Source organism: Chlorella variabilis (genome assembly GCF_000147415.1).
Source record: "Chlorella variabilis unplaced genomic scaffold CHLNCscaffold_8, whole genome shotgun sequence".
Lineage (NCBI taxonomy): Eukaryota > Viridiplantae > Chlorophyta > Trebouxiophyceae > Chlorellales > Chlorellaceae > Chlorella > Chlorella variabilis.
In genome coordinates this window covers 483,266-507,628 of record NW_005435080.1, presented here as the reverse complement: position 1 = coordinate 507,628, position 24,363 = coordinate 483,266, and the positions used below count along the sequence as shown (strand labels likewise).

At 69.7% G+C, this 24,363-nt stretch overlaps 6 protein-coding genes across 6 annotated transcripts; 4 read left to right on the top strand and 2 right to left on the bottom strand.

The window, feature by feature from the left end:
* Positions 1 to 97: 97 nt before the first annotated feature.
* Positions 98 to 3,437, top strand: CHLNCDRAFT_57598 (hypothetical protein; the record flags this gene model as incomplete). Its single annotated transcript, XM_005848378.1, has 12 exons — positions 98 to 326; positions 487 to 529; positions 663 to 704; positions 886 to 985; positions 1,170 to 1,226; positions 1,504 to 1,578; positions 1,774 to 1,916; positions 2,154 to 2,232; positions 2,503 to 2,562; positions 2,716 to 2,799; positions 3,017 to 3,108; positions 3,324 to 3,437. Coding segments are annotated over exons 1-12 (1,101 nt in total), but the record flags the coding sequence as incomplete, so codon positions are not given.
* Positions 3,438 to 4,081: 644 nt separating this feature from the next.
* Positions 4,082 to 12,314, bottom strand: CHLNCDRAFT_144800 (hypothetical protein; the record flags this gene model as incomplete). The annotated part of the gene is made up of 17 exons (XM_005848181.1): positions 4,082 to 4,314; positions 4,534 to 4,745; positions 4,910 to 5,490; positions 5,673 to 5,795; positions 6,074 to 6,431; positions 6,578 to 6,734; positions 6,929 to 7,118; positions 7,384 to 8,103; positions 8,246 to 8,417; positions 8,526 to 8,599; positions 8,867 to 8,917; positions 9,183 to 9,311; positions 9,489 to 9,662; positions 9,893 to 10,078; positions 10,282 to 11,448; positions 11,637 to 11,858; positions 12,063 to 12,314. 17 exons carry the CDS (start codon positions 12,312 to 12,314, stop codon positions 4,082 to 4,084), a joined length of 5,001 nt encoding a protein of 1,666 aa, XP_005848243.1.
* Positions 12,315 to 12,554: 240 nt separating this feature from the next.
* On the top strand, positions 12,555 to 14,354 carry CHLNCDRAFT_35077 (hypothetical protein). The gene is made up of 5 exons (XM_005848377.1): positions 12,555 to 12,799; positions 13,022 to 13,099; positions 13,257 to 13,320; positions 13,568 to 13,793; positions 14,008 to 14,354. Exons 1-5 carry the CDS (start codon positions 12,618 to 12,620, stop codon positions 14,061 to 14,063), a joined length of 606 nt encoding a protein of 201 aa, XP_005848439.1. The 5' UTR covers positions 12,555 to 12,617; the 3' UTR covers positions 14,064 to 14,354.
* A 262-nt stretch (positions 14,355 to 14,616) lies between these two features.
* On the bottom strand, positions 14,617 to 15,093 carry CHLNCDRAFT_14441 (hypothetical protein; the record flags this gene model as incomplete). Its single annotated transcript, XM_005848180.1, has 2 exons — positions 14,617 to 14,790; positions 14,953 to 15,093. Coding segments are annotated over 2 exons (315 nt in total), but the record flags the coding sequence as incomplete, so codon positions are not given.
* Positions 15,094 to 18,370: 3,277 nt separating this feature from the next.
* CHLNCDRAFT_144797 (hypothetical protein) lies at positions 18,371 to 21,117 on the top strand (the record flags this gene model as incomplete). The annotated part of the gene is made up of 11 exons (XM_005848376.1): positions 18,371 to 18,464; positions 18,595 to 18,803; positions 18,930 to 19,099; positions 19,340 to 19,421; positions 19,553 to 19,627; positions 19,769 to 19,921; positions 20,033 to 20,104; positions 20,340 to 20,432; positions 20,584 to 20,634; positions 20,757 to 20,898; positions 21,020 to 21,117. 11 exons carry the CDS (start codon positions 18,371 to 18,373, stop codon positions 21,115 to 21,117), a joined length of 1,239 nt encoding a protein of 412 aa, XP_005848438.1.
* A 360-nt stretch (positions 21,118 to 21,477) lies between these two features.
* Positions 21,478 to 24,154, top strand: CHLNCDRAFT_144796 (hypothetical protein; the record flags this gene model as incomplete). Its single annotated transcript, XM_005848375.1, has 8 exons — positions 21,478 to 21,553; positions 21,661 to 21,755; positions 21,966 to 22,394; positions 22,458 to 22,525; positions 22,716 to 22,791; positions 23,035 to 23,289; positions 23,360 to 23,419; positions 23,600 to 24,154. The coding sequence occupies 8 exons, from the start codon at positions 21,478 to 21,480 to the stop codon at positions 24,152 to 24,154; spliced, it is 1,614 nt and encodes a 537-aa protein (XP_005848437.1).
* Between the last annotated feature and the right edge of the window lie 209 nt (positions 24,155 to 24,363).

Sequence of the window (24,363 nt, the reverse complement as noted above, 5' to 3'; positions counted from 1 at the left end):
GCCTGCATCACCTGCGGGGGCGGGCGCTGAGGTGGCCTAGGGCTTGGACCAAAAGTCAACCCGATGGGCCGGCGCACTTCACCACCGGTGCTAGCATCGTAATCGAGCAACGATGGCACCCCCGCGCCTCCATTCCTGGGCCCTGCTGCTGTTGCTGATGGCGCTTTCGGCCTTGGCGGCCCCTACCATCGATGTAGAGGAGGAAGGGGGGAAGTTGCCATGCCATAAAAACTCCAGGCGCAAATCCACGCTCAAGGCTCTGAAGGAGACCCCTTTCAGCGGCCTTTTCGCCGAACTGCGCAACAGCACCGTATTTGAGGCCAGCGGCAAGTGCCCCTGATCTGAAGAATTGGAAAAAATTGCAGTGCACGCGGCCAGCCAAGCCAAAACCCTGGTCGACGGCGGGCGGCCTCGTGCCCCCCGCTCCACTCGCCGCGCCTGCCCCTCTGCTGAGTCCCCTGCTCCTCCTGCTGCCCCATGTTGCAGCCGTGGCCCGCGTGCGCGGCAAGTTCTACGTAGTGTTTGACAAGTGAGAGGCCTGAGTCTGTGCTTTCTCACCGGGGCCTTCCATGACAGGACCCGCTTGCCACACGCCGCATGCCGCCAGGCACCCACCCACCATCCGGTTCCTCATCGCCCTGCCTGCGTCCTGCCTGCTGCAGCGCCATGAGCGTCGGCTTCTTGGACGAGCGCTTCCAGTTCAGGTGAGCTCCCTGCTGGGCCCCTCGACGCCCGCCTGCTGACGGCTGCAGCAGCCACAGCGTGCTGCTTGTGCCCTCGCTCCGCAGCCCTCACCCTGCTGCTTCGTGCTCTCGTGCCGCCGCCGCCGCTTTCCGCCCGCGCTGCCATCCCCATGCCGTCACTGTCCTGCTGCCTGCTGCGCAGGGATCCCCAGAACAAGCTGATCGGGGATTGGGAGCCAGAGAGCCAGTTTGAGGGGATCGCCTACATGCCCGAGTCGGACACTTTCCTGCTGCTGCACGAGGCACGCTGCGCACGCTGTGCCCGCTGCGCCCGCTGCGCCTGCTGCGCCTGCTGTGCTATCTCCGCCTCTGCTGCCTTCCGCTGCTGCCGGGCTGCCGCGTGGCTGGCTGCATGCCCGCCCGCGCGACGCGCCCTCCGGCCGCTGCCGCCTCCCACCCACTGCCGCACCTGGCCCGGGCCTGCAGGCTCTGCCCGACAAGGAGGAGGTCGGCGCCTTCAAGCCCTTCATCCAGCACGTCAAGGTGCGCCGCCAGGCTGCGACCGCCCGGGGCCTGGGTGGCCTGCGCATCCGGCCCTACCAGAGTGTGCCCCCTGCTCTGCTCCGGAGGCTACAAAAACAATCTCCATGTATAACTCTATAGAGTGCACTGCAGTTTAGTCCAGTCCGGTTTACCTAGCCTAGTCTAGTCTAGAATAAAGACTAGATCCAAGTGGCCTCCAGAGCATTGAGGTACTCTGGAGACGGAGCCATCACGGCTGCTGAGCGAGCGTGCGCCTGTGCCCCCTTCCTTCCCGCAGATCAAGCCCGACATGAGCGACTACGAGACGATCGAGACGTGCAAGGTGGAGTTCCACCTGACGCACGAGAACAAGGCAAGCGCGCCCGCCGCCTGCTGCGCCCGTTCCGGGGCGTTCCCATCTGCGCTCATCACGTCCCCGCCCACCTCTCCCGCTCCCACCACCGCTGCACCTGCCCAGAACGCAGCCCCATTCCCATCCACGCATGCAACAGGCACAGCCAACACATTCAGGAGCCACACGCACGCCCTACCTGCCCCGCCCCTGCAGGGCTTTGAGAGCATCCAGTACCTTTTCACCCCCAACGGCGCCTACCTGCTGGGCATGTGCGAGGGCAACTTCTGCGTGGGCGGCTCCGAGGGCAAGAAGCCGGGCAACGGGCGCATCGTGGTGTCGCAGCTCAAGACGACAAAGTGAGGCTGGGAGGGAGGGGAGGGGAGGGGAGGGGAGGGAGGGAGGGACGGGGGGGCTGCCGTCTGTCGCCGCACCGGTGGCCTGCCTGTCTGGCTGAGCTGGCTGGCTGGCTGGCTGGCGGCGGCCGCCCCGGCCAGCACCTCGAGCCCGCCCCCCGTACAGCAGCGCACAGCCCGCCTCCCCTGCTGGCCAACACCACTCCTGCCGGCCCCTGCACCCAATTACCTGCCCCGCAGGGAGGGCGGGTGCGTGTGGGATCCCATGAAGGTGATCAACATACCTGAGTCCGCCTACTTCAAGGACTATGCGGGCATGGTGAGCCACACGTGCACACGCATCTGCTATTTACGGCAGTGCCATGCCGTCGCGGACAGACGGCCGCGCCGCCGCGGCCCCGCGGCACCCCTGCTGCGCCGCCGCTGCGCCCCTGCGATGCGGTTGAGTCCCCATGCAGCACCTGCCATTGCCGTTGTCGGTGCTCCTTGCCTCCACCCCCCTGCAACCATGCCTGCCGCTCCAGCCTGTCTTCACCACCCTTTTGAAGTACTCTCGCCCTCCGCTCCCTGCCACCCCTCCCTCCCCCAGGCCTATAATTACGACACCCGCAAGCTGGCCATCCTGAGCCAGGAGGAGGCGGCCATCTGGGTGTGCCTGCCTGCTGCCCCGCAGCTGCCCTGCAGCTGCCCTGCCGCTTTCCCGCCGCCTGCAGCTGTCCTGCTGCTGCTCTGCCGCCCGCCGCTGCCAGGAAGCGTGCCCGCCAGCGTCGCCGTGCATATGCCACTATCACTGTGGCTGCAGGTGGGCGACTTCCACGGAGACAAGCTGGAGTTTGCCAGCCAGGAGGGCCAAGTGTTCCACCTGCCGCGCGACAACCACTGCGAGGCGTGCCGCCGCCGCCCGCGACGCCTGCCTGCCCTGCCTGCCTGCCTGCCTGCCTGCCTTCCTGCCCTGCGCCGCGCCTCGCCGGGCTTCCCTGCCTTGCCTCCCTCCTCCTGCCCCGACCCTCCCCGCCTCCCACTTATCCAACGTGCCTTCCCTCCCTCCCTTGTCCCCCCTCACCCCTCTCCCCTCCACCTCCACCCCGCCTGCCCTCCTGCAGATCGTGTACTGCAACGCGGAGGGCATCACATGGATCGACCACTACCGCATCGTCATCGCCTCAGACAAAGCCAAGAGCTACCAGCCCTTCTGGTGGGCGGCTGGAGGCTGGAGGCCGGCAGCGGCTGCGCGCTGGGCGCTGCTCCGCTCTGCGCTGCACGGCGCTGGAACTGCGCTGCGCTGGCGCTGCCGGTCCCCGCCACCTCGCCTGCTGCAAGCCCACGCCGGGCGCCGCCGGCCGCTGGACCCGCGTCCCACTGATGGCTGATGTGGCTGCTGACGTGGCTGCCGCGCTTTCTTGCCTGCAGGTGTGACACCAAGGACCAGTCCATCCACCTCTTCGCCATGCCCCGCGCCTGGGACCCCTACGCCACAGCTGAGGAGTCGGCGGCGCGCATGGCGGCAGAGGAGGCGGCAGAGGAGGCGGCCGCCGCCAGGGAGCTGTGAGGCGGCCTGGCCAGCGCCTGCGGGCGCTGCGCCGGCGGCCCGCAACACGGCTAGCTGGTCCGCCGTCGCCCGACCGCCGTCACCCCAGCAGCAGCGCTGTCGCAATTGTGCTGGCTGCTGTCATCATCGAGTGAGATGATTGAGCGACCCACTTGTACAGCCCTGCCCCCCCTCTTTTCCATCATTGATGCAAACTGAAATTCGATGCTTTGCTGCTTGCCGCAGCTGCGCGCCTCTCTTGCCATCAGCTGCGCCCCTGTCGGCCTGCCGCAGCACATCGTTTCCGTGCCGCAGTTGACATGGCCCGCGCCGAATTTGGTGCTGGCGTTGCGTGAATGTGTGAAACAATCGTGAGAGTCAAAAGAAGGAAACAGTCTGTGCGCAAGGAGTGAGGGCAGCCTTGGAGCGCACGAGGCATCACGAGGCCTTGCCCCCTGCAGCTGCCGCCCTTGGCTGCCGCCACCATGCGCGACCGCAGGCTCCTCACTAGCGCTGCTCACGCCTCAGGCAGATGACACAGCTTTCAGAGGGCAAGCTGGATGGTGCTGGACTCAAAGAGGCCTGCCGCGTCGCGCCTCGGCAGCCGCCCCTGCCGCCGCCGCCGGCGCCGCCGGCAACGTCATGCTGCCATCAGCTGCGCCGCGCCGTGCTGCGGGGCGGGCGCCATCATGGGAGAGGGCAGGGGGGAGAGGACGGGGGCGTAGCCGCACAGGTGGACGTCGTTGGCGATGAGGGTGTGCAGGTCGGCCCACACCGCCGGCTGCCGCTCCATAAACTGCTGCAGTGCCCGCTGGTCTCCCAGCAGCAGCGCCAGCGCGGCGGCCAGGTTGACGCAGCCCGCCTCGGAGCACACTGCAGGCAGGCAGGCAGGGCAGGGGGCGGTGGAGTGGGGGTAGGGCGAGGGGGCAGGAGCTGGCGGCGCAGGTGCAGGGGGCTGCCTCTGCGCGTGAGCCCGAGCCCTGCCGAGCTGCTCTACGCACTCTACCCTGCTCTGAGCTGCTCTGAGCAGAGCTGAGGTGAGCCCAAGGCCCCAAGTCAACGCACACCAGGCCCACACATTGTCAACCCCACCTTCCAGCAGCTGCTCGGCCGCCAGCGCCGCGTCCGCCTCTTGGTCTGCAGAGGCAAACTCGTTGGCCGCCACAAACAGCGCCGAGGCGATGGCGGCGGCAGAGGGCGCGAGGTGGGCGCGCGCCGCGGGCACCTCGCCCGCGGTGGCGGTCAGCAGCGCGGGCAGCCCGCCGTGGAGCTCCGCCAGCGAGCGGGACAGCAGCGTGACGTCCCTACGCCAGGGGCAGGCGGGGTTGGGATGGGGTGAGCAGGTGGCCGCCACTGGAGAGTTGGAGGGAGGGTGGGACGGCCTATGCTGGGTTGCGCCCTGCCTGCGGAAACCTGGCAGAAGCCCCCAACGCTAACCAACAGCAACGCAAGGCAGCCGGCAGCAAACGGCTGCACGTGCCTGAGGGCTCCAGAGTCCAGCAGGCGCCAGGCGTGGTGCGCCGTCAGACGCCACGCCTCTGTCGCCGCAGCTCCGTCCTCCTCTTCCTCCTCCTCATCCTCGGCCGCCGCCGCATGTCGCCCCGGCTGCGGCCGCAGCTGGCCACCGGCCGGCGGCGCAGCGCCGGCGGCAGGTGCTGCGGCGGGTGCGGCGCCAGCCTCCCCGCCGCCTCCAAACAGGCCCCAAAACCACGACCCGCCGCCCTCCTGCTGCTCCTGCTGCTGCTCCTGCTGCTGCTGCTGTGCTTGCTGCGCACGCGGCGTGCCGCCCTCTGCCTCCTGCTCCCCTTCCGGCACCGGGCCCAGCAGTACCGTCTGGGCGGCTGCCTCCTTGTCGGCCGCTGGCGCCGGCGCCGGTACCGCATCCAGCACGGCCTCCGCCTCGCCGGGCGGTACCAGAAAGCGCAGCAGGTCGGCAGCCAGGCCGTACTGCCCCACATCCAGGGCAGCCTGGATCAGCTGCAGCGCCTGGTGCTGCGCCTGGGCGCTGCCCTCAATCTGCTCCACAATCACCAGGCAGCAGGCGGCGCTCTGCAGGGCAGGGCAGGGCAGGGCATCGGGTTGGCGGATGGGTTGGCAGGTGAGGTGATTGGGTCGGGCGGGGCATGGAGCACGGCACAGCAGCGCCGGCAAGCGACAGGCGGGACTCGCGGGGCTAGCGCCAGCGCCAGCAGCGGAGGCCGAGGGTGGCAGCAGCCCCGGCGCCCCCGCACCTGCAGCTTCTCGGTCTGCATCAGGCCCTGGCAGAGGCGGGCCGGGGAGCCGACGGCGGCAAACAGCGAGGGCCACAGCGCGGCGTCGGTCTTGCGCGCCACGCTCACCACGATTTCCGGGAACTGCGCAAGGGAGGTGGAGGCGGGGAGGAGGCGGGTGTACGGGGGTGTGATGGGGTGGGTGTGGGTGGCCGATGGACAGCGAGGTGGCACCACGACACATGGAAGCCGCGAGGCGGCGCAAGGATGCCTGTCGGACCATGTACCCCGGCTTTCCGCCTCGGGCAGATGCCACATATGGCATATGCCCCTGCTGCCCGCTCCAACCGTGCCCCTACTGCAACCTGCAACGCCCCTGCTGCCAGCTCCTGCAACGCCCCTGCTGCCAGCCCCAAGCCCACCTGCGGGAACTGCGAGATGAGGCGCGCGGCGGCCACCAGCAGCGGCCCCGCTCGCCGCTGCGCCAGCGCCGCCGCCGACAGCACGCCCACGCTGCGCGGCGAGACGAGGCCGGAGCGGCCCGCGGGCGGGCTGCCCGCCGCCGCCGCCGCCGCCGCCCTGGATGCCTGCTCTGCAGGCTGCAGGCTGCCGACGGTGACGGCATAGGAGGAGTTAAAGCGCTGGCGCGCGGGGCGGCCGCCGCCGTGTGGGGAGCTCATCACAGGTGCAGCGGCGTGCCGCTGCTCCGCATCAAACTCCAGCGCCGTGAACAGCAGCCACTCGAGAGAGCGATTGAAGTGGGGGCCGCCGGAGTGCCACCTGCACGGGGCAGGGGCGCGGCGCACGGCGCGGCGCAGGCTGGAAAGCACGCACAGCGTGCGGAGCAGCCTGCAGGCCGAGGCAGCCGTGGCACCTCCACCTCGCACACGCACGGCACAAGCCCCCTCCCTTGCCCTTGCCCTCACCTGGCCAGCTCCAGAGCATCCTCACTGCGCCCCTTTTGCAGCAGGCGGCGCAGCAGGCAGGGCAGCACGGGCTGGCTCTCGGGCAGCGGCTGGAAGAGCAGGGACTGGGCGGCTTCTGGAGGGAACAGCTGGCTGCGCACCGTGCGCTGCACCACGCCTGCGGTACAAAAAGTACGGAGCAGGTGAGGATGCCATGCACGGTGGTAGTAATCTGGCTTGGCATGAGTGTGGGGAGCGGGCGAGCGGGCCGCGATGCAGGAAGCACGCGCAGCACGAGACGCGCTCGAGGCGTGCACGGCGAGCACGGCATCGGCGGCGGCGCGGGCAAAGCGTGCACAGCGGGGCGCGCACCGATGATGGACACCTCTGCCAGCGACACCCCGATGGGGTACACCTCCCTGTCAAACTCCAGCTCAGGGTCCGTTGAGTTGGTGGCCGCCGCCGCAGCAGCAGCAGCCAGGCCGGTGGCCGTGGGGCTGGTGAGGGACAGCGAGCGCAGGGAGGGGGTGAGGGGCTCGGACAGGGAGGACGGGAACCAGAGCTGCGGCGCGAGGGGGACGCAGCGGCAAGGGGTGGGCAGGGTTGCTGCTTAGCAGGATAGAAATGGGGATGGAGGGACGAGAGCCGGCAGCTGGACGGAAGGATACACCAGGCCCGAGGGCCAGTGCCGGCAGTGCATGCAGGGCTGCATTGCTGTCTAGTCTGCCCAGCGCGTGCCGCAGGCACCACACCGCACATCACGCCAGCACACGCACATGCACACACACACACACGAGACGTGTGCGCACACACCCGGCGGCACACACCTGCATGCCGCGGGCGCCGTACGTCCACCAGGGCATCTCCACCCGGGGTGGCTGCCGGGCCTCCAGCTGGAACACTCCCTCCAGCTGTGCCTGCTGCACCAGCGCAGCCGCCTGCTGCTGCTCCAGGCGGGCGTAGGAGGCATAGGAGGCGGCAGCCACCGAGGCAGCCGCCAGCTCGCCCTCGGAGCCCGCCCGCGCCAGCGCCGCCGCGCTGCTGCTGGAGCTGAGCGGCGGCGTGGCGGCGGCGGAGCCGGCCGCGGGCCTGGCGCCCGCGGCCGACGCCACAAAGCCGCTGCTGCTGACGCGGCTGACCAGGCTGGAAGTGAGGCCCGGGGGGCCGCCTGCTAAGGCTGCTGCCGCGGAGATGGGCAGCCAGAAGCGCTCAATGGCGTCAGACAGCAGCACCTCCGAGCCCTCCTGCAGGTCGAGCTTGCTCATGATGCCACCCGCCCGCAGCAGCACGCACTGCAGCGGCGCGTCGCCGCCGCCCCCGCCAGCCTCGGGCCGAGCCCGCGTGGCCACTTTCAGCTGCGGCCAGGCTGAGCCGTCGGCGGCGGCGGCGGCGGCGCCATCCGCTGCTTCCTGCTGCGCCTGCTGCGCCTGCTGCTCCTGCCGGCCCGCAGGCGGCTCCTGCTCCGCGCCCTCATCCAGCTGCGAGGCGCTGGCGCTCCCAGAGGAGCCGGGGTGGGACCCTGTTAAGGGGTCGATCAGCGCTATCTCCTGCAGCAGCACAAGCACAAAGGCAGCAGGGTGCAGATGGTGGTGGGGAGGCGGGGGCAGGCGCAGCAGGCAGGCGGGCGTGTGGCAGGTGGGCAGGCAGGTGTGTGACATGTAGGCGCGCAGGTGTGTAGACGCAGGCTACCACATGCTTGGCAGGCGGGCAGGCGGGCAGCAGGCAGGCAGTGGGCGAGCCACCGGCGCAGCCAGCCCTCGCCTGCAGCGGGTTGCCGAGGCCCATGATGGACAGCTCCCGCAGCGCCGCCAGGCGGGCGATGGGGCGCCCCGAGGGCCCCAGCGGCCCCTCCACAGTCACCCTGCACGCAGGCAGGCAGGCAGCCAGCCAGCAGGCACTCAGTCACAAACATACACACACAGACATCGCCACCACCACACACACGGGGCACACAGTGTGTGGGCCGCACCTGAACAGGCGGACCTCCAGCGGCGCAAAGGCCAGTACCATGTGCCAGCCAGCGCTGTCCATGGCCACAGGAACCTGCGGGGAAGTTGGGCGGGAAGGAGGGAGACATCAGATGTTTCAGAAACACTGAGCGGTGTGTGGAACGGTACCCAGCTTGGTAGGCAGCTGCTTGGCCTGGCGCTTGGCCCCGGTCCGGCGGCAGCAGCAGCAACAGCAGCAGCAGCGGTGGCGGCAGATGCGTGCCTGCTTGAGGGGCAGGCGTGCCAGCAGGGAGGCGTTGTCCAGATGGTACTGCGGGTACAGCAGCAGCTGCGGGGCGCCTCCCCCCTCCTTGCCATCCACGTATGCGCAGGCCGCGATGATGCCGCCCGGCAGCCACATCAGGCCTTGAACCTGCGGTTGGAGAGGCGGGCTGGGGCCGGGCCGCGTTAGCAGGCACGCCCAGATGGATCGCGGCAAGCACCTCAGCCGTGACGAGAGGCTCGCCGGACAGGCGGCAGGGCCGGGCTGCGGCGCGCCGGGCACGAAGCAGGCATGGTACACTGCGCCGGTGCGGTACCACAGCACCATTGCAGTACTGCAGCAACATCCTTCCACCGGCAGCAGTGCTGCTGCGCAGAAGCGGATACCAGCACAGCCTTCCGGCCCGCCCACCCACCCGCAGGTTCTTTTCCTGGGTGGCGTCTCCAAACAGGCGCCAGCGGCGGGCGCGGCGCGAGTAGAGGGCCAGGCCGCGGGTGCCCGCCACCGCCACCTCGCCGCAGCTCTGGCTGATGGAGGCGTGGAGCTGCAGAGGGTCACGGTGGAGGAGGAGAGGGGGGTGGGATGTTGGTTCAGTGGGGTGGGGGTGGGGGAGCCTAGGAAAGGATACATATGTGAAGGGAGGGAGGGAGGGGGTCGGGCCTGCAGGATGCAGAATGCTGCGGTACAATTACGGCGGTACATGAGCGGTACAGCTGCTCACCACCGGGTAGGCGGCCTCGATGTACTGCTGGGGCAGCTTCACGTGCTGCACCGACAGGTCGGGCCGCACCCCGACGCCCTCGCCCTCTGCCGCCTCTGCGGCGCCGCCGGGCACGCGCAGCGCCGGGTTCACAATCTGGCGGGCCTCGCTGATGAGCAGCACGCGGTCGGCGGCCTGCGGGGCGCGGGCAGCAGGCAGGGCAGACGGCGGAGTGTGGACAGGCGTGCAACTGGCGGCGGCGGCGGCGTGGCGAGAGAGCCAGGGGCGATGCCCGGTGGCCGGCGCAACGCTTGCCCTCTCGCAGACAACAAGCCTGCCCACGCCGGCTAGCAAGCTCAGGGCCGGCCTGCCCACGGCGCAGCCGGCACGCCGCTCGCCCCGCCCCACCCCTTGCTGCGCCGCACCTGCAACGCCTGCACCTCATCAAGGCCGCTGCCCGCGCCGCCGCCGCCCGCGGCCTGCTGCACCACGCGGTGCGAGCCGTGCATGTAGCGAGCAAACTCGAGCTGGTGCAGGCTGCGGGCCTGCCCCACCTCTGCGACAAGCAGCTGGTAGCCGTGCACGCTCCAGGTGAGGGCAGACACGCCGCCCTGCAGAAAAAGGAGGGGTGCGTGGGTGTGTAGTGGAGGGGAGGGCGTGGCACCGCCCCTAGGCCTGCACCATGCAGCATGCGTGGCGAGCACACAAGCCGGCCGGCTGGCAGGCGGGCGCAGCGGTTGATGCACGTGTAGGTGTAGGTTGGCACACCAGCGCTGCCAGCTCCCTGGCTCGGCAGCCTGGCAGGGGGGCTCACCTCCAGCACTCCCGCCTCGGGCGCCTGCCCGGGGTTGAGGCCGCTGTGTTGGGACCACAGGCCGCCGCTGGCGCCCGCCGCAACGGCCGACTTGCGCGGGCTGCCTGCCGGCGGCGCCTCGCCGCCGCCGCTGCCGCCGCGCTGCTCGGCAGGCTTGCGTGCCGGCGAGGCATGTGGGCCCGCCGCCGCCGCGGCCGCCGCGTCTGGCGCGTGCCCCGCCGGCGGCAGGCTGGTTGTGGACTGCTGCATGCCGGCTGCCGCCAGCCCCGCGCTGCTGGGCGCCCCCGGCGCGTTGCCTGTGGCCACCGCCTGGCGCAGGGAGCACGTGAGGCGGCAGCCGGAGGGCGTCCACACCGCCAGGCCCCGCTCCGCATACCCCACAGCCAGCACCCTGCCATCGGGGGACCAGCGCAGGACCGAGGCGGGGCCCACCACCGCCGAGCGGTAGCCCCAGTCGGCCAGCGACAGCACGCGGGTGGGCTCGGGCTGGCCGGAGCCCGCGCCGGCGGCGTGGCCGTGGCCGTGGGCGTCGGCGGCGCCGCCGATGCTGTGCCGGCTGCCGCTGCTGCGCGCGCCGCGCACGCTGAGCAGGGACTGCAGCGTGTAGATGGCCACGCGCCCGTGCGACATGCCCAGAGCCAGCAGCTGGGCCGTGGGGTTGAGGGCCGCCGCCACCGCCGCCGGCGAGTCTGCGCCGACAGGCTTGAACACCCACCGGAAGAGCTGCAGCTGCTCCGGCGGGTGGATGCCTGAGTCTGCTGTGCGGCACAGCGCGCAGCGCCCGTCCCGCAGCACGACGGCCAGCATGCGGGCGGCGGGGGCGTAGTGTATGCACGCCACCGCCACGTCAGCGGGCTGAGCTGGCGTGGGCAGCGGCAGCGAGTCCATGGCATCCAGCAGCCGCGACGAGCCGCCCAGGCCAAAGCTGCCCACCTCGTTGCCCGAGGAGGTGCGGCTGGGGGGCGCGGGGGGCGGCGCCGACGACGCCAGAGAGCCGTTGCTGCCGCCGCTGCCTGCCAGATCAGCGCCGGAGCTGCTGAAGGGCGAGGGGCGCACGCCCAGGGTGCCGCTGGTGCGGTCCAGGTTGATGGAGGCGGTGCGGGCCTGCTGGCGCCGGCTGCGGCTGCCCTCGTAGGCAGCGATGAAGGGGTTGGCCTGGCCGCGCAGCTGCAGGGGCCGGGGCCAGGGGCAGCAGGCAACCGCCGCGCTCAGCAGCTTGCCGGGCTGCGGCAGCGACGGCTGGCAAGCAAGCATGTGCACGCATGCATGCAGCACAGCGGTTTGGTAGCAGCCACTCGCTGCCGCAGCTGCATGGAGCTTCCTGGCCCACCCTCCTCACAAGCGCCCACCCGCACCTTGCCCTGCCAGCTGAAGACCTGCATGGTGCCATTGGAAAGCGCGACCAGCAGCGACTTGGCATCGCCGCCCACGTCGGCGACCCGCACCGCGCCATAGTCGAGGTGTATGGAGTGGGACAGGTAGACGTTCACCCGCCGGACCTCCTGGCTGTCGGGCAGGCGCCACAGGGCCTCGCTGGACACGTTGAGGGCGTACAGCTGCAGCCGGTTGTGCGAGGTCTGATGGGCAGGGGAGGGGAGGGAGCAACGGTTGGGGAGGTGGTGTGTGGAGCGATGGGCGGGTGGGCCCACCGGTGAGTGCATCGGTGTGCAGCAATGCCTCTGCCCCAGGACACCCGAGGCATGCTGTTCAGCCTGCATTCAAGGCCAGCCGCGATGGCACAGCCAGCCGAGCTGCGGTTTGCCACCCGCCGCGCCGCTCACCGCCACCGCCAGCACGCGCTTCTGAGGGCACCAGTGGGCTCGCACGTTGGGGCCCTCCTCCTCCACCTGCTCCTGGCTGCGGTGCGTCTCCCCCAGCTTCACCCGGTGCTGGGAGCCGCTCCAGACTTGGACAGTGGAGGAGAATACGACAATCACAAACTCCGGGCTGGTGTTGCTGCAGTAGATGGCCTCCTCATCCGCCCCAGTCACCCCCGTGTTGAGGGCGCGGGGAAAGCCGTAGGTAAAATACATTGGCCGGTGCTGAGCTTCAACAATCAACTGGCGGACCCATCCTGGGCGGCTTGCGGCGATCGCACGCCAGCAGGGGAGCGCAACTGTGTCTGCAGGGCGGCTGTTGATCGAGTTTCGTGCGCTACCCCGCTGGCTCCAGCGGGGCACCTTTTCTGAGCGGGCCTAGCCCCGCGGGAGGCCCCCACCAGTACCTGTCGGCTCGATCTCATGCCTGTCGGGAGTGGCCCGCTTGGGTGGAGACGCTGAAGTAGCAGCACCCGGGAGGTCGGCGATCGGGGCGGCTTTTGGGCCCCAGCTGCAGCCATGAAGGCCCTCATGCTGGGCGTGTGGGCCATACTGGCGCTGCCCTCCTTCCTGCTGCTCCTCTATCTGCTGAACGTAGACCTAGCCTACCTCTTCTTCCTCTTCAAGAATATCAGCCCCTACTTCTGGTCTGCGCTCGGCATCAGCCTCTGCGTGGGCCTGAGCATCGTGGGCGCCGCCTGGTGAGCAGGGGTGCGCCGCCGGCGGGGCGGGCAGGCGAGGGCGCCCTTTCCGCCACCCAGCGCCCTCGTCCCTGCAGCAGCAAGCTCTGTCGCTGCGGGTCGTGGCGCAACAGCGTCCTGGACACGGCAGGCGTCAGCAACACTGCGCATGCGTCCCCAGCTGTCCTATCGATGCGCCGCCGCCGACGCCCCCATGCCCTCGGCGTGCCCTTGCTGCCGCAGGGGCATCTTCATCACAGGCTCCAGCCTGGTGGGTGCCGCCATCCGCGAGCCCCGCATCACATCCAAAAACCTGATTAGGTGCGGCGAGGCACAGTACACAGCTGCGGACACCCCATTTGCTGCCACCGCCTGTCGTGCTGCTTCACATTTGCTGCACCACCTGCGGATGCCCCCTTGCCCTCCCACCGCCACCTGACCCGCTGCCTTGCGCTTCCCGCCGCTTCCCGCCCTGCAGCATCATCTTCTGCGAGGCGGTGGCCATCTACGGAGTCATTGTGGCCATCATCCTGCAGACCAAGGTGCGCCCGCCTGCGCCTGGCGTGGCACGCATCCCGTGGCCACGGGCTGGCAGCTTCGAGCAGCATGGTGGCTGGGGACAGGGGGCAGCCCAGCCGCCCTCGGTGTCCCAGCCCTAATCCTGACATTGCTTTGGCCCTGCTTGCTTGAGCACGGCCTCTCTGAACGCAGCCGCCCTGCTGCCACCAACACAGCCCCTCTGAACGCTCCCGCCTGACCTCCCCACGCCGCCCGCCACGCCGGCCGCAGGTGGAGGCTGTCAAGCCCAACGCCGACGGTTCGTACGGCCTGGCCGCCGCCAACGCCGGCTATGCCATCCTGGGCGCGGGGTCGGTGACGGGGTGGGCCAACCTGGCGTGCGGGCTGTCGGTGGGCATCGTGGGCAGCAGCGCCGCGCTGTCCGACGCCGCCAACTCCACCCTCTTTGTGAAGATCCTGGTGGTGGAGATCTTTGCCTCCGCGCTGGGCCTGTTTGGTGAGTGCAGCCACAGGCGGGGCTCGCTTCTTGCAGGCCAGCCGTGCGGGGGGTTCCCGGAAGCGGCATCTGGGCAAGCAGCGCGGCGGCACACGCACAGCCGTGCCATGCGTGGGAGACGTGGGGGATGGTGCCCAGCCTGCGTGGAGAGCGCGGCTGCTGCTGGCTGAGCCTGGGTGCTGGCACCCCTGCCTTCCACCTGGCGTGTGTGCAGGCGTGATCATCGGGATCATTATGGCGGGAAATGCAAACTTCACGGCACAAGGCTGATGCATCGCAGCGCTCCGTATGGGCAGGTGGCGCCACACCGCGCCCCGCCCAGCCCCATGCCTTTTCCCTAACTTGCGCTCAACAACGTAATGTTTACCGCTGGTTTGTTCTGTGCTCGCCGTCCGGGCGCCGTCCCATTTCCTGTTTGCACCCTCTCTGGCCCCACCCCTCAGTCGGCGATGTGCCGCGCGGTGTGGTGCTGCAGCGCCGCCTCCAGCCGCTGCCGCTGCTGCTCGGGCTGGCACGGCTCCGCCTCATACATGCCGGCCAGGCTGTAAACCGACACCACCCCGTCGTCCGCTCCCGCCACCACCACCGGGGCCTCCTGCAGCAGCACACGCAGCCCGCCGGCAGGCAGGAAGGCAGCCAGGCTCAGCTGGCCAACACACACAAGGGCTTGCGTTGCCAGTGTAGCCGCCCCTCTGGCCATGGAGCGCCTGCTTGCCTGCGAGAAGGCCAGCGTCGTGAGGCGCACCCCCAGGCGCATGGCGATGCCGCGCGGCACCAGCACCGACCTCTCCACATCCCACAGCTGCAGGCTGCCGCCGGCGGCGGCGGCAAACAGCGTGGCTGCGGCGGGGCAGAACGCCACGTCTGCCACCTCGGCCTTGCAGGAGGGCAGCTGGAAGGTCCACAGGCTGCGTGGCTGGCCCTCGCTCCACAACCGTACCGACCAGTCGGCAGAGGCGGTGAGGAAGTGGGAGGGGCTGAAAGGAGAGTAGCAGACCTGCAGGTGCACCAGGCAGCACACCAGGCGGGCAGTCGCCTCTCCAAGGCCCTCCTGTCCCTCCCTGAGCGCACAAGGCCATGCCGTTCCACACGCCTGCCATGCTGCCCGCCACCCCGTCCAGCCCCGTTAACCCAGCTGCTTGCAACCGCGCCCACCAACCTGATACACCGGTGCCAGGTGACCGCTGTAGCTCTGCACATACTGCTCCGAAAACACGGTGGAGCAGCGGTGCACCGCCCCCTCCTCCGTCCCCACAAGGTACGTGCGCAGGTCCGCGGCGCTGAAATCGAAGCAGGTGCCGCCGCCGGCGCGGCCCAGCATGCCTTGCGTGGCGCTGCTGCTCGTTGCCGTGGCGCCAGGCGCAGCCTGTAGCAGCGGGAGGCGGGCAAGCCAGCGTGCGATTTCAGTAGAGGCATGAAATCACAAGCACTGTGCCAGGAAGCTCGGGAGTCTGCGGCAGCAACGGTGAGTCTGCCCCACCTACCTGCAAGGCAGGCAGCTCCGGCCCGCCGCTCCCGCTGCCGCCCGTGCGCCGCGCTGAGCTGGCGCCACCGCCGCGCTGCGGGCGCTTGAGCCGCAGCAGCTCCACTCGCTCCAGCCCCTGCGCATGCTTCCATTCCAGCACCCTGCCATCACTGGAAATGGACACAAGCATCTCCTCCCCGGGATCGGTGGGCCGCGGCACGTACCGCAGCCGCCACACCGGCTCGGCATGGCCGCCGCCGGCGCCGGCGCCGCCGCCCGCGGGCGGCGCTCGCGCCAGCGGCTCGCTGCTGCCGCCGACCTTGCCGCTGCCGCTGGGGCTGCTGACGTCGTAGACCGCCACGCTGCCGTCGTAAAAGCCCAGCGCCAAGGTGCCGGGGGCCTTGCTGCTCCAGTCCAGGGCGCTGACGCCGCAGGGGGTGGCTGTGTGCCACAGCGGGTGCGTCGGGTTGGCAAGAGACCAGACGGCCACCAAGCCGGCGCCAGACACCTCATACTGCAGGCACCCATAGCCCACTGCCAGCAGGCCGGGGGAGGCCTTGCTCCATGCCAGGCACGAGACGGGGAGGCCGCCAGTCACCTTGCCACGCCAGGCCCACAGCAGCTGAAGCTCTGCCGCCTGCTGCCGCCCGCTCAGGCTGCCGGGCGGCGTGGCAGCGCCCGAGCCCCCTGCGCCCTCCTCCTTCCCATGGTCATCAGGTCTGGGGCTGCCCTCAAAGCTGCCCTGCGCACCTCCCTGCCACTCTGCGAAAGACTCGGCCCCTTCAGGCTGCGGGAGGCCATTTGCTGCTGGCCCTGCCCGGTCGGCAGCTGCCGCAGAGCTGCTGGGTGGGCTGCGCGCCGTGTGGCACAGCTGCACGCTGTGGTACTGCGCCAGCTTGGCATGCTGCACGTTCAGCAGTACCGCCTTCTCCGCCGCCTGCAGCCTGCGCAGCAGCCCTGGCATGCGCCCCAGCGCGCGCTCCTGCTGCGCCTTCTCCCGCCGCGCCGCCGCCGCCGCCGCCTGCTCCGCCGTCACCTGCGGCGGCGCAGCCTGTTGCGGCGCCCCGCCCCGCCCCTGCCCCTGCGCCACCGACAGCACCGAGGCGCGGCCCGTCTGCGGCCGACCCCCGCTGCCGCCCCCGCCGCCGCCGCCAGCGTAGAACCCCGCCGCGCTGCCCAGCACGGTGCCCCTGCCGTCCGTCATCACACTGGTGCGCCCATCGGCCGACAGGAAGGCTGCAAAGCTGGTGCGGCTGCTCATCATTGAGTCGCGGGCAGACCACTCTGAGGCCTGCATGGAGGTGCGGCGCGACCCTGCCATGCTGGTGCCCGGCCGGCTCCACTCGTCCACGCCGCTCATCGTCGACGTGCGGCGGAAGTCTGCAGGGGCAAGGGGCATGTTGACCTGCTTGCACTGGCAGGCCACAGATGGAGCTGGGACAGGACAGGAGGCGGTGGTGGAGATCCAGAAGGGGGGAGGAAGCTGTGTGTGCAGCAACATCAGGGCCTGCCTGCAGCCACCCACCCGCCATGGAACCGCGCCGGCTGCTCGACTGCGAGTGCAAGCCGCCGCCGCCGCGGTGGGAGGGCACGGGCGAGCCGCGTCGGGTGTCCAGGCCGCCGCCGCCGGTGCCGGGCCCAAAGCTCTGCAGGGCCAGCAGCGCTGCCTCCTCGTCTTCCCCGCCGTCCGCCCCCCCGGCTGCCTCCGCGCCGTCGCCTGCCCCGCCCTGGCGGGCTGCCAGCGCAGCAGCATCCTCCTCCCCGCCGTCGCCGTCTGGGCTCTTGGCGGCCGCGGCCCGCAGCTCCCAAGGCATCACCTGAATGCCCCTGCTGGCCCGTGTCACAGCAGCGCACTGTGTGGCCTTGCTCCTCACCCTGGGCTGGCTGCCACGCTCCTGCGGCTGGCCCTGCCGGTGGTGCAGCTGCTGGCCGTGCTGCAGGGCCAGCAGTTCAGGGATGGCAGGCTGCTGCTGCGCCTCGCCTGCCCTGTCGCCATCCAGCGTGGCGCCGGCCAGCGGCCAGGCGTCACCGCCGATGCCGGCAGCCGCCTCCTGGGCTTCGCCACCCGGCACCAGCGAGCCCCTGATGCTGGCTGCGCCGCCGGCGCCGTACTGGACCGACTCGCGGCCTGCTCCATGCAGCGCAGACTCCCTGCCATGCAGCACAGACTCGCGGCCGTGCAGGACAGACTCCCTGCCGCCGCCGCTGCCGTGCATCGTGGATTCGCGTCCAGCGGGCCGCACGCCTGGCGGCAGCCCTGCGCCGTCCAGGCTGACCTCTGTGGCCTCGCTGGCCAGCCAGGAGCGGGCAGAGGGGATGCTGAGGCGGAAGCCGCCTGCAGAGGCGTGTTCGCTGCTGCTGCCGTCGCTGCCGCCGGGGCCGTCCCCGCCCCAGCCCGGGGCCGTCCCGTGGCCACGGCCCGGTGCCAGCAGTGGCTTGGGCGTGCGGTCGCGGCCCTCCTCATCGATGCAGAGGATGCGCTCAAAGGGGAGGCCCGCAGAGTCGATGGAGGGAGCGGCGCCGCCCTTTGTGCCGCGTGACACCGAGCCGCGGCTGTATCGGGAGGAGATGGAGCCGAAGCGGCCTGCAGCGTCGTGCAGGGCAGGCGGCGGGCATGGGCGTGTGAGGCAGCAAATTGCCAGTGGCAGGAGCCAGTCAACCCATGCTGCCTGGCCTCCGACACCCGTGCTCCCTGCCGCACCCGACTTGCGAATGGAGCCATGCCGAGAGGAGGATTGACGCGGCTGGCCAGACTGCTGCGTGTCCCGGCGCCCAGGCTGCGAGTTTTCGGCGGCAAAGGCAAAGGGGGAGAACAGGCCGCTGCCCGCCCTCCCCTGGGACATCAGCGACCCACTGCGGCCGGTTTCCATCGTGTGAGAATTGGATCAGAGGGGAGGGGGCCTGCCGTCCAAGGCCTGCCGTGCGCCAGGCTGTAACGCAGCACGCAGCATAGGCAGCCTTTAGCAGCCCCCAAATGCCAATCCAACATCCGTACAGCGCCTGGCAACTGCTGCCAAGTGCCCCAATTTACCCGTCGCTCCCTGCCAAAAAGATCGCTTTGATGTCAGCCGCCTAGGCCTCCCGTGGCATGGCGCAGCTCAGATAGCCGAAGATGAAGCCGCGCCGGCCGGTGCCCGCCTCACGCGTCATTCTCTTCCTGTTCGTGGGCTTCCTGATCGGCCTGGGGCTGGGCGTGCTGTTCATGGGTGCGTCGGGGATGCGGCTGGAGGCTAGCCTGCCGCTGCAACCAGCGATGGAGGCTCCTGCGGTGCCCACGCGCGCTGCCGCCCGTCAAGGCCGCTTGCGCTGTACCGTGCTGCTCGCTGGCGTTTGCAGGCACCTCGCACGCCATCATCGAGTCCAAGGGTGCCACGCACTTTGGGCAGGAGGGCGGCAGCCAGCAGCCGCGGCGCCTGGTGGTGCAGGTGCAGCAGGAGCCGACATTGGAAGCGACGGGGGACGCCACCGCAGGAGCCACCACAGCGGCCGTGCCGGGGCCCGATTCCATCCACACCCTGTGCACCGGCAACGGCAGCCCCTACCAGGTGTGGCTGCGCTGCCCCCAAGTCGGCGCCCGCCGTTGCGGGCAGCCGCAGGTTATGTCAGCCGGTGATGGGGCGCTCGACTGACCCCCCGCGCTGCATCCTCCCTGCGTCGACCCAACCAAACAGAACTACCAGCTGCGCATCGCATTTGCCACCTACAAGCTCATCCAGAGCATGCCCGGCGGCAACCGCCACACCGGCTTCACGCGCATCCTGCACCGCACCAAGCCAGACCCTCTTATGGGCGAGATCGAAACCTTCAGAGCTGACCCGCTGCAGCCCAAATGCGACGACTGGTGGGTGCGGTGCAGGCGGGGAGCTGCAGCCAGCTGCGCAGGTGGCGGCTTGGCAGCATGGTTGCATAGCGGGCGGCTGCAGGCGCTGCTGCCGCGGCTGACCGCCACTGCCAAGCTCCCAGCCCGGCTGTTGCTGCACTTCCACGCACCTGCCGTGTTGGGTGTATGCCTGATGGGGGCTGAGCAGCGCTGCAGTGCCCACCCAGCCTCCCCCGCTTGCCCACCCACGGCCGCTTGCAGGTGTGAGTACCCGGTCAGCGACCGCGGCAACGCAGTGCGCCAGTTTTTCAATGCCGCCGCCAAGAACCCCTCTATGATCAAGGTGCCTGGCTGGGCTGGCTGAACTGGCTGGCTGGGTGGCTTGCTTGCGCTGCTGCCTTCCATGCTCTGCTGCTGCCTGCTGCACGAGGACGCCGCACATGCCAAGCTGTTTTGCGGCGGGACCCACTGCAGGGTGCCTGGATCTACATGATTGAAAGCGACTACGTCTTCATGAAGCCCCTGCCCATCCCGGACCAGGCCGGGCAGGTGCGGGGTGCAGCGGGCCGCGCCGAGAGCCTCCCTGTTCCTGTCTTGTGTGCCCTTGCCTGTGCTGCCCCTGCCTGCCTCGCCATCAAGCTTCCCTCCTTCTCTCCTTTATTTTGTCCTACTTTTTCCTCTTGTCACCAGGCACAATACAAGGCGTGGGGGTATCCTTTCGACTACATCCAGCCGCGGTCGCACACCGCCGCCATTCGCAAGCTGTGGCCCGAGGGCGAGCCCGAGGATGTGCAGGGCACGGGGCCCGCCCCCATGCTCATGAAGGCGGCAGACTGGATCAAGGTGCGGCTGGGGCCGCCAGCACAGTCGCCGCTGGATGCGGCTCCCGTGCTGGCAGCAGCTTGCAGCTGCTTCTCTCACTTGCGATATGCCGGCGCCTGGCCGCTGCCGCAGGTGACCCCCGACTGGGAGAAATTCACGGCGAAAATCGAGGCGGATGAGGCTCTCAAGCAGGAGCTGGGATGGGTGGGTGTGCCGCTGCCGGGCCGGCTCCGCCGGCTTGCACGCCCCATGCAGCGCTGGCGGGGCGCCGCTTCCCTCAGGCAGCAGCCACGGGGCAGCTGGTGCCTGCTTTCCTTGCACGAGCGACACACATCCTACTACCGATTCTTACTTGCTCACATCCTACTCCTACCAATGGCTTAATTTCAGTCTGAATGCATGTTGCCTGCCAACTGCTCTGCTCTGCGCTGTGGCGCAGGTGCGAGAGATGTATGCCTTCTCCGTGGCTCTGGCAGTCAACGAGCTGAAAACGGAGCTCAAGCCCATCGGCCAGTCCTACTTTATCGCACAGGTGGGCAGGGGGCGCCCCGCATGCCGGCTGGAAGCACACCTATGAAAGGAGAGGAGGCGCGGGCTTGGGTTGACATGCGCTGGGTGACAAGCGCTGGGTGACGGGGCATCACCAACAGGAAGCCTGGGAAGCCTGCCCCCTGGCCCTGCAGCTGCCAATCGAGGATGCTCTGGGCCCCGCGCACGCCTACCATTACACGCAGGTGCGCGCCATGCATGTGTGTGTGCTGTGGTGGATGGCTCAGGCATGTCCCCTGTGCCAGGACGGCCGCCTGCGCTGGCCACCTGCCCGCGACTGCCTGCTTCCGCCCTCCTCCTGCCGCAGTGCACCATCATCAAGACGATCGATGGGGACAAGGATGTGTGGGCATACGACAAGCGGTTCCACACCTCGCTGGAGGAAAGCCTCAAGGTGCCGATGATCCCGACGCCGCCAGACTTCCAGAAGGGCTGGAAGACTATCGAAGGTGTGACCAGGCTGGCAGGGCTGCCAGCGCTGGCGGCTGCATGGGTGTGCTGGTGCTCATGATTCGTCGGCGCGGTGCAATTTGACCGCTGCTGACTGCCCATTCGGTGTGCGTGCTGCAGGCAAGCCCATCACCCCCAAGCTGCTGTCATCCATAGCTCAGATGGTCGCTCAGATGAACCGAGGAATAAAGACGCTGCAGCCCATCACCGCGCGATAGTTCATGCCTCCGGTTCGACATGGGGCTTGTCATCCTTGTAATCTAGTATCTCGTTCCTGAGGAGGCCGCTCAAGACTGACAGGCCAATGCAGTGAGCCTCCTCACCCAGCAGCGGGGACCGGACCATACCGGCACGCTGCGCTGTGACGGCAGCGCTGGTGGCGGGCCCCTGCACGTTGCATCCTGGCGACACGCTCTGGCTTCATTCACCTCTGCTAGTGCCAATAATCTTTGATCTCCATAGCCTCGCCAGGCCCACCCTTTGCCTGCCCGCCAACCCATCGTCGCAGTCACGCAGCAGCAGGTGTCGGGGCGTGGACCAGCAATTCTGAAAGCCTGCCCGAGTGGCAGAGGGCCGCCATGGCGGACAACCAGGACAAGAAGCCCGCCAAGCGGCTGGGCGGGCTCAACTCTGGGCCCGGCGCAGGCCGACTGGGTGAGCGCCCTTGGCGGTTGCCGAGTGCTCAGGTTGATGTGACGATTGCAAGCGTCTGGGGCTTTGCGCCGCTGCCTGCCAACACTGCATGCTGCTGCACGCTGCAGGGAGCTTGAGGAGCGGCGATGGCGCGGGTCCCAGCTCGACGGCAGCAGCATCAGCAGCAGGCGCTGGTGGCAGCGCGGCAGGAGGAGCACGCAAGGTGTGGCGCCGCCGCCTGCCGCCAACCCTGCCGCCACTCTCTGCCTCCTGCCGCCGGCCCGTAGCGATTCCGCCCGAGGGCGTTGCACAGCAGCAGGGAGTGTGCAGGGCGCTCGGGGCGAGTGGCCGGAGCAGCACGCCGCTGGCTGCTGCTGGTCTGCCTGCTGCAAACTACGGCAGTACCGCTGCCTCGGCTGCCACCCGCCTGCAGATGCGCTTCATGCCCACCAACTTTGCTCGCCCCAAGCCGCGCGCCGACAGCCCCTCCGAGGGCGCCCCCTCCACCTCCATGTCCGTGGCTTCCAAGTCTGAGGGCGGGTTTGACGACCTGGTGAAGGCAGCCAAAAGCGAGGCGGCATGGCAGCGGCAGCAGGGCGGGCGCGGCCGCGGCCGCGGCGGCGGCGCCGCCGCCGCCTCCCGCTTCCTCACAACCTTTGGCGGCGGCGCAGGCGGCGACGACCTGGGAGGAGGGTCGGTCCCCAGCGGAGGGCCTCGCTCGCACGGCGGCGGCGGCGGCGGCGGGCGCGGCGGCGGCGGCACCGGCGGCGGGGGCGGGCTCGGCCGCCGGCTGGTCAAGGCCGGCGACAAGGTCAAGGCAGAGGGGGCAGGTGCAGACGGCGTGAAGGAGGAGCCAATGGATGTGGAGGGATAGGCCAAAGAGGAGGGGGCTGCGGCGTTGCGGCGGCGGCGTGCGCTGCTGGAGGAGGAGGAGGAGGAGGAGGAGGATCCCATCAGCTACGACCAATACTACCCAACCATGCTGCCGCACAGGTGAGGGCCTGGGCCTGGGGACCGCGAGCTGTGGTGGGGAGGGGGTGGGGGCGGGCTACACAAGGACGGGCCGTTCTGGAAACAAGCTGCAGCCCTCGCCGCCGCGCCGGGCCGCGCTGTGTGCCTGCCATCGGGCCGGGCTGGGCTGTGTGTGTCTCCGCCCGAATGCCGCGCCCCTGCTGCCCTGCAGGCAGCAGGGTGATCCTGTGGAGCGAGAGCCCGACGACTCTGCCAGGGTCATCCCACAGGACCTGTTTGACCAGAGGGTGAGGAAAGGAAGAAATCTTTCTTCCCTGCTTTCACAAACCGAGGCACCGACAGCCCGGCCGGAGAACACCCTGCCTCTGCCCTCTGTCGGGCGCACGCGGCCCGCCGCGGCGCCGCCCGAGGGCAGGGACGGGCGCCCCGCTGCCGGCTGCTTGCGCTGGCCACCCCACGGTCTGCTCCCTGCCGCTCGCTGGCGCTGCCCCGTCACGCCGATCTGCCGTGTGGCCTGCCCCGCTGTGCAGGAGGACTATCAGCCGATGCTGGAGGAGCTTTCCTTCCTGCAGGATGTGGAGCAGAATGACGGCCGCCTGATGCTGTTCCAGCTGCCCTCCCTGCTGCCCATCGCCGGCCCGGCCGCCGCCGCCGCGGCCGCGGCCGCAGCCGCAGCCGCCGACGCGCAGCCGGGCACCAGCGCGGTGGCGGCGGCGGCGCCGGCCGCGGCCGGCGGCCGCATCGGCAAGCTGCTGGTGTTTGAGAGCGGCAAGGTCAAGATGCAGGTGGGCGGCGAGGGTGGGTGGTGTGGTCTGGTGTTGTAGGGCACTTGTTGGTTGCGCCGCGCTGCGGGAGGTGCCCAGCAGCCGCATCGGCAAGCTGCTGGTGTTTGAGAGCGGCAAGGTCAAGATGCAGGTGGGCGGCGAGGGTGGGTGGTGTGGTCTGGTGTTGTAGGGCACTTGTTGGTTGGCAGCCCAGGCTCGATTCTTTCCCACCACACCATGCCTCGCATCTGCTGCCGTCTCCCTCGCTGCCCCGTCCGCCACGCTGCCAAGCATGTCCCGCCTGCCTGTACCGCCCTGGCCTGTACCGCAGATCGGCGATGTACTGCTGGATGTGGACCCCGGCGTCCCGCCCCGATTCCGGCAGGACGTCGCGGTGCTGTCGGCCCAGTCCAAGCAGTGTGTGATGCTAGGGGAGGTGGTCAACCGCGTGGTGTGCACGCCCAACTTAGAGACGCTGCTCGAACCGGAGCAGCCGCTGCCGCAGTGGCGCCACGCCGCGGCCGGCGCGGCGGCGGCGGACAAGGGAGGGCGGCGGGCCATGGTCGTTGACAGCAGCGAGGAGGATGAGATGCAGGTGGAGGAGGCGGCTCCTGCGGCCGCCGCGGCGGCCAATGGCACGCAACCTCACGCGGCGCAGCAGCCGGCGCAGCCGCAGCAGCCGGCGCCCAGGCAGCTACGTCAAGGCAAGCACCTGGCGGCGGTGGCGGTGAAGGCGGAGGAGGAGGAGGAGGTGGTGAGCCCACGGCGGGGCGGCGGCGTCAAATCGCCACGCGCAGGCGGAGGAGGGGCTGTGCGCTCGCCACGCGCCGGCCTGCGGCAGCAGCGAGGTGGACAGAAAGCGGCAGACGGCGGCGGCAAGACGTGAGCGGGCCCAGGTTGCGGCACACCTGTCGGGCCTCCCTCACCTGCCCGCCACATCCCCTCCTTGCGTGTTCTGATGCCAGGCCAGCCGCTTGTAAATGCTAGCCTGGCTGGGGAGCGGTAGCGATGGCAGCGGCGACGCTGAGCTGCGCTGTGATGGAAGGTCCCTAGCGCAGCGCCGCATGCCGTGCCCTTTCGCAAATTGCCACAATG

Coding starts and splice junctions, on each gene's coding strand:
- CHLNCDRAFT_35077 (XM_005848377.1), top strand. CDS start 12,618: ATGAAGGCCCTCATGCTGGGCGTGTGGGCCATACTGGCGCTGCCCTCC. Junction 13,100..13,256: donor ACATCCAAAAACCTGATTAG/GTGCGGCGAGGC, acceptor CCCGCCCTGCAG/CATCATCTTCTGCGAGGCGG. Junction 13,321..13,567: donor CCATCATCCTGCAGACCAAG/GTGCGCCCGCCT, acceptor CGCCGGCCGCAG/GTGGAGGCTGTCAAGCCCAA.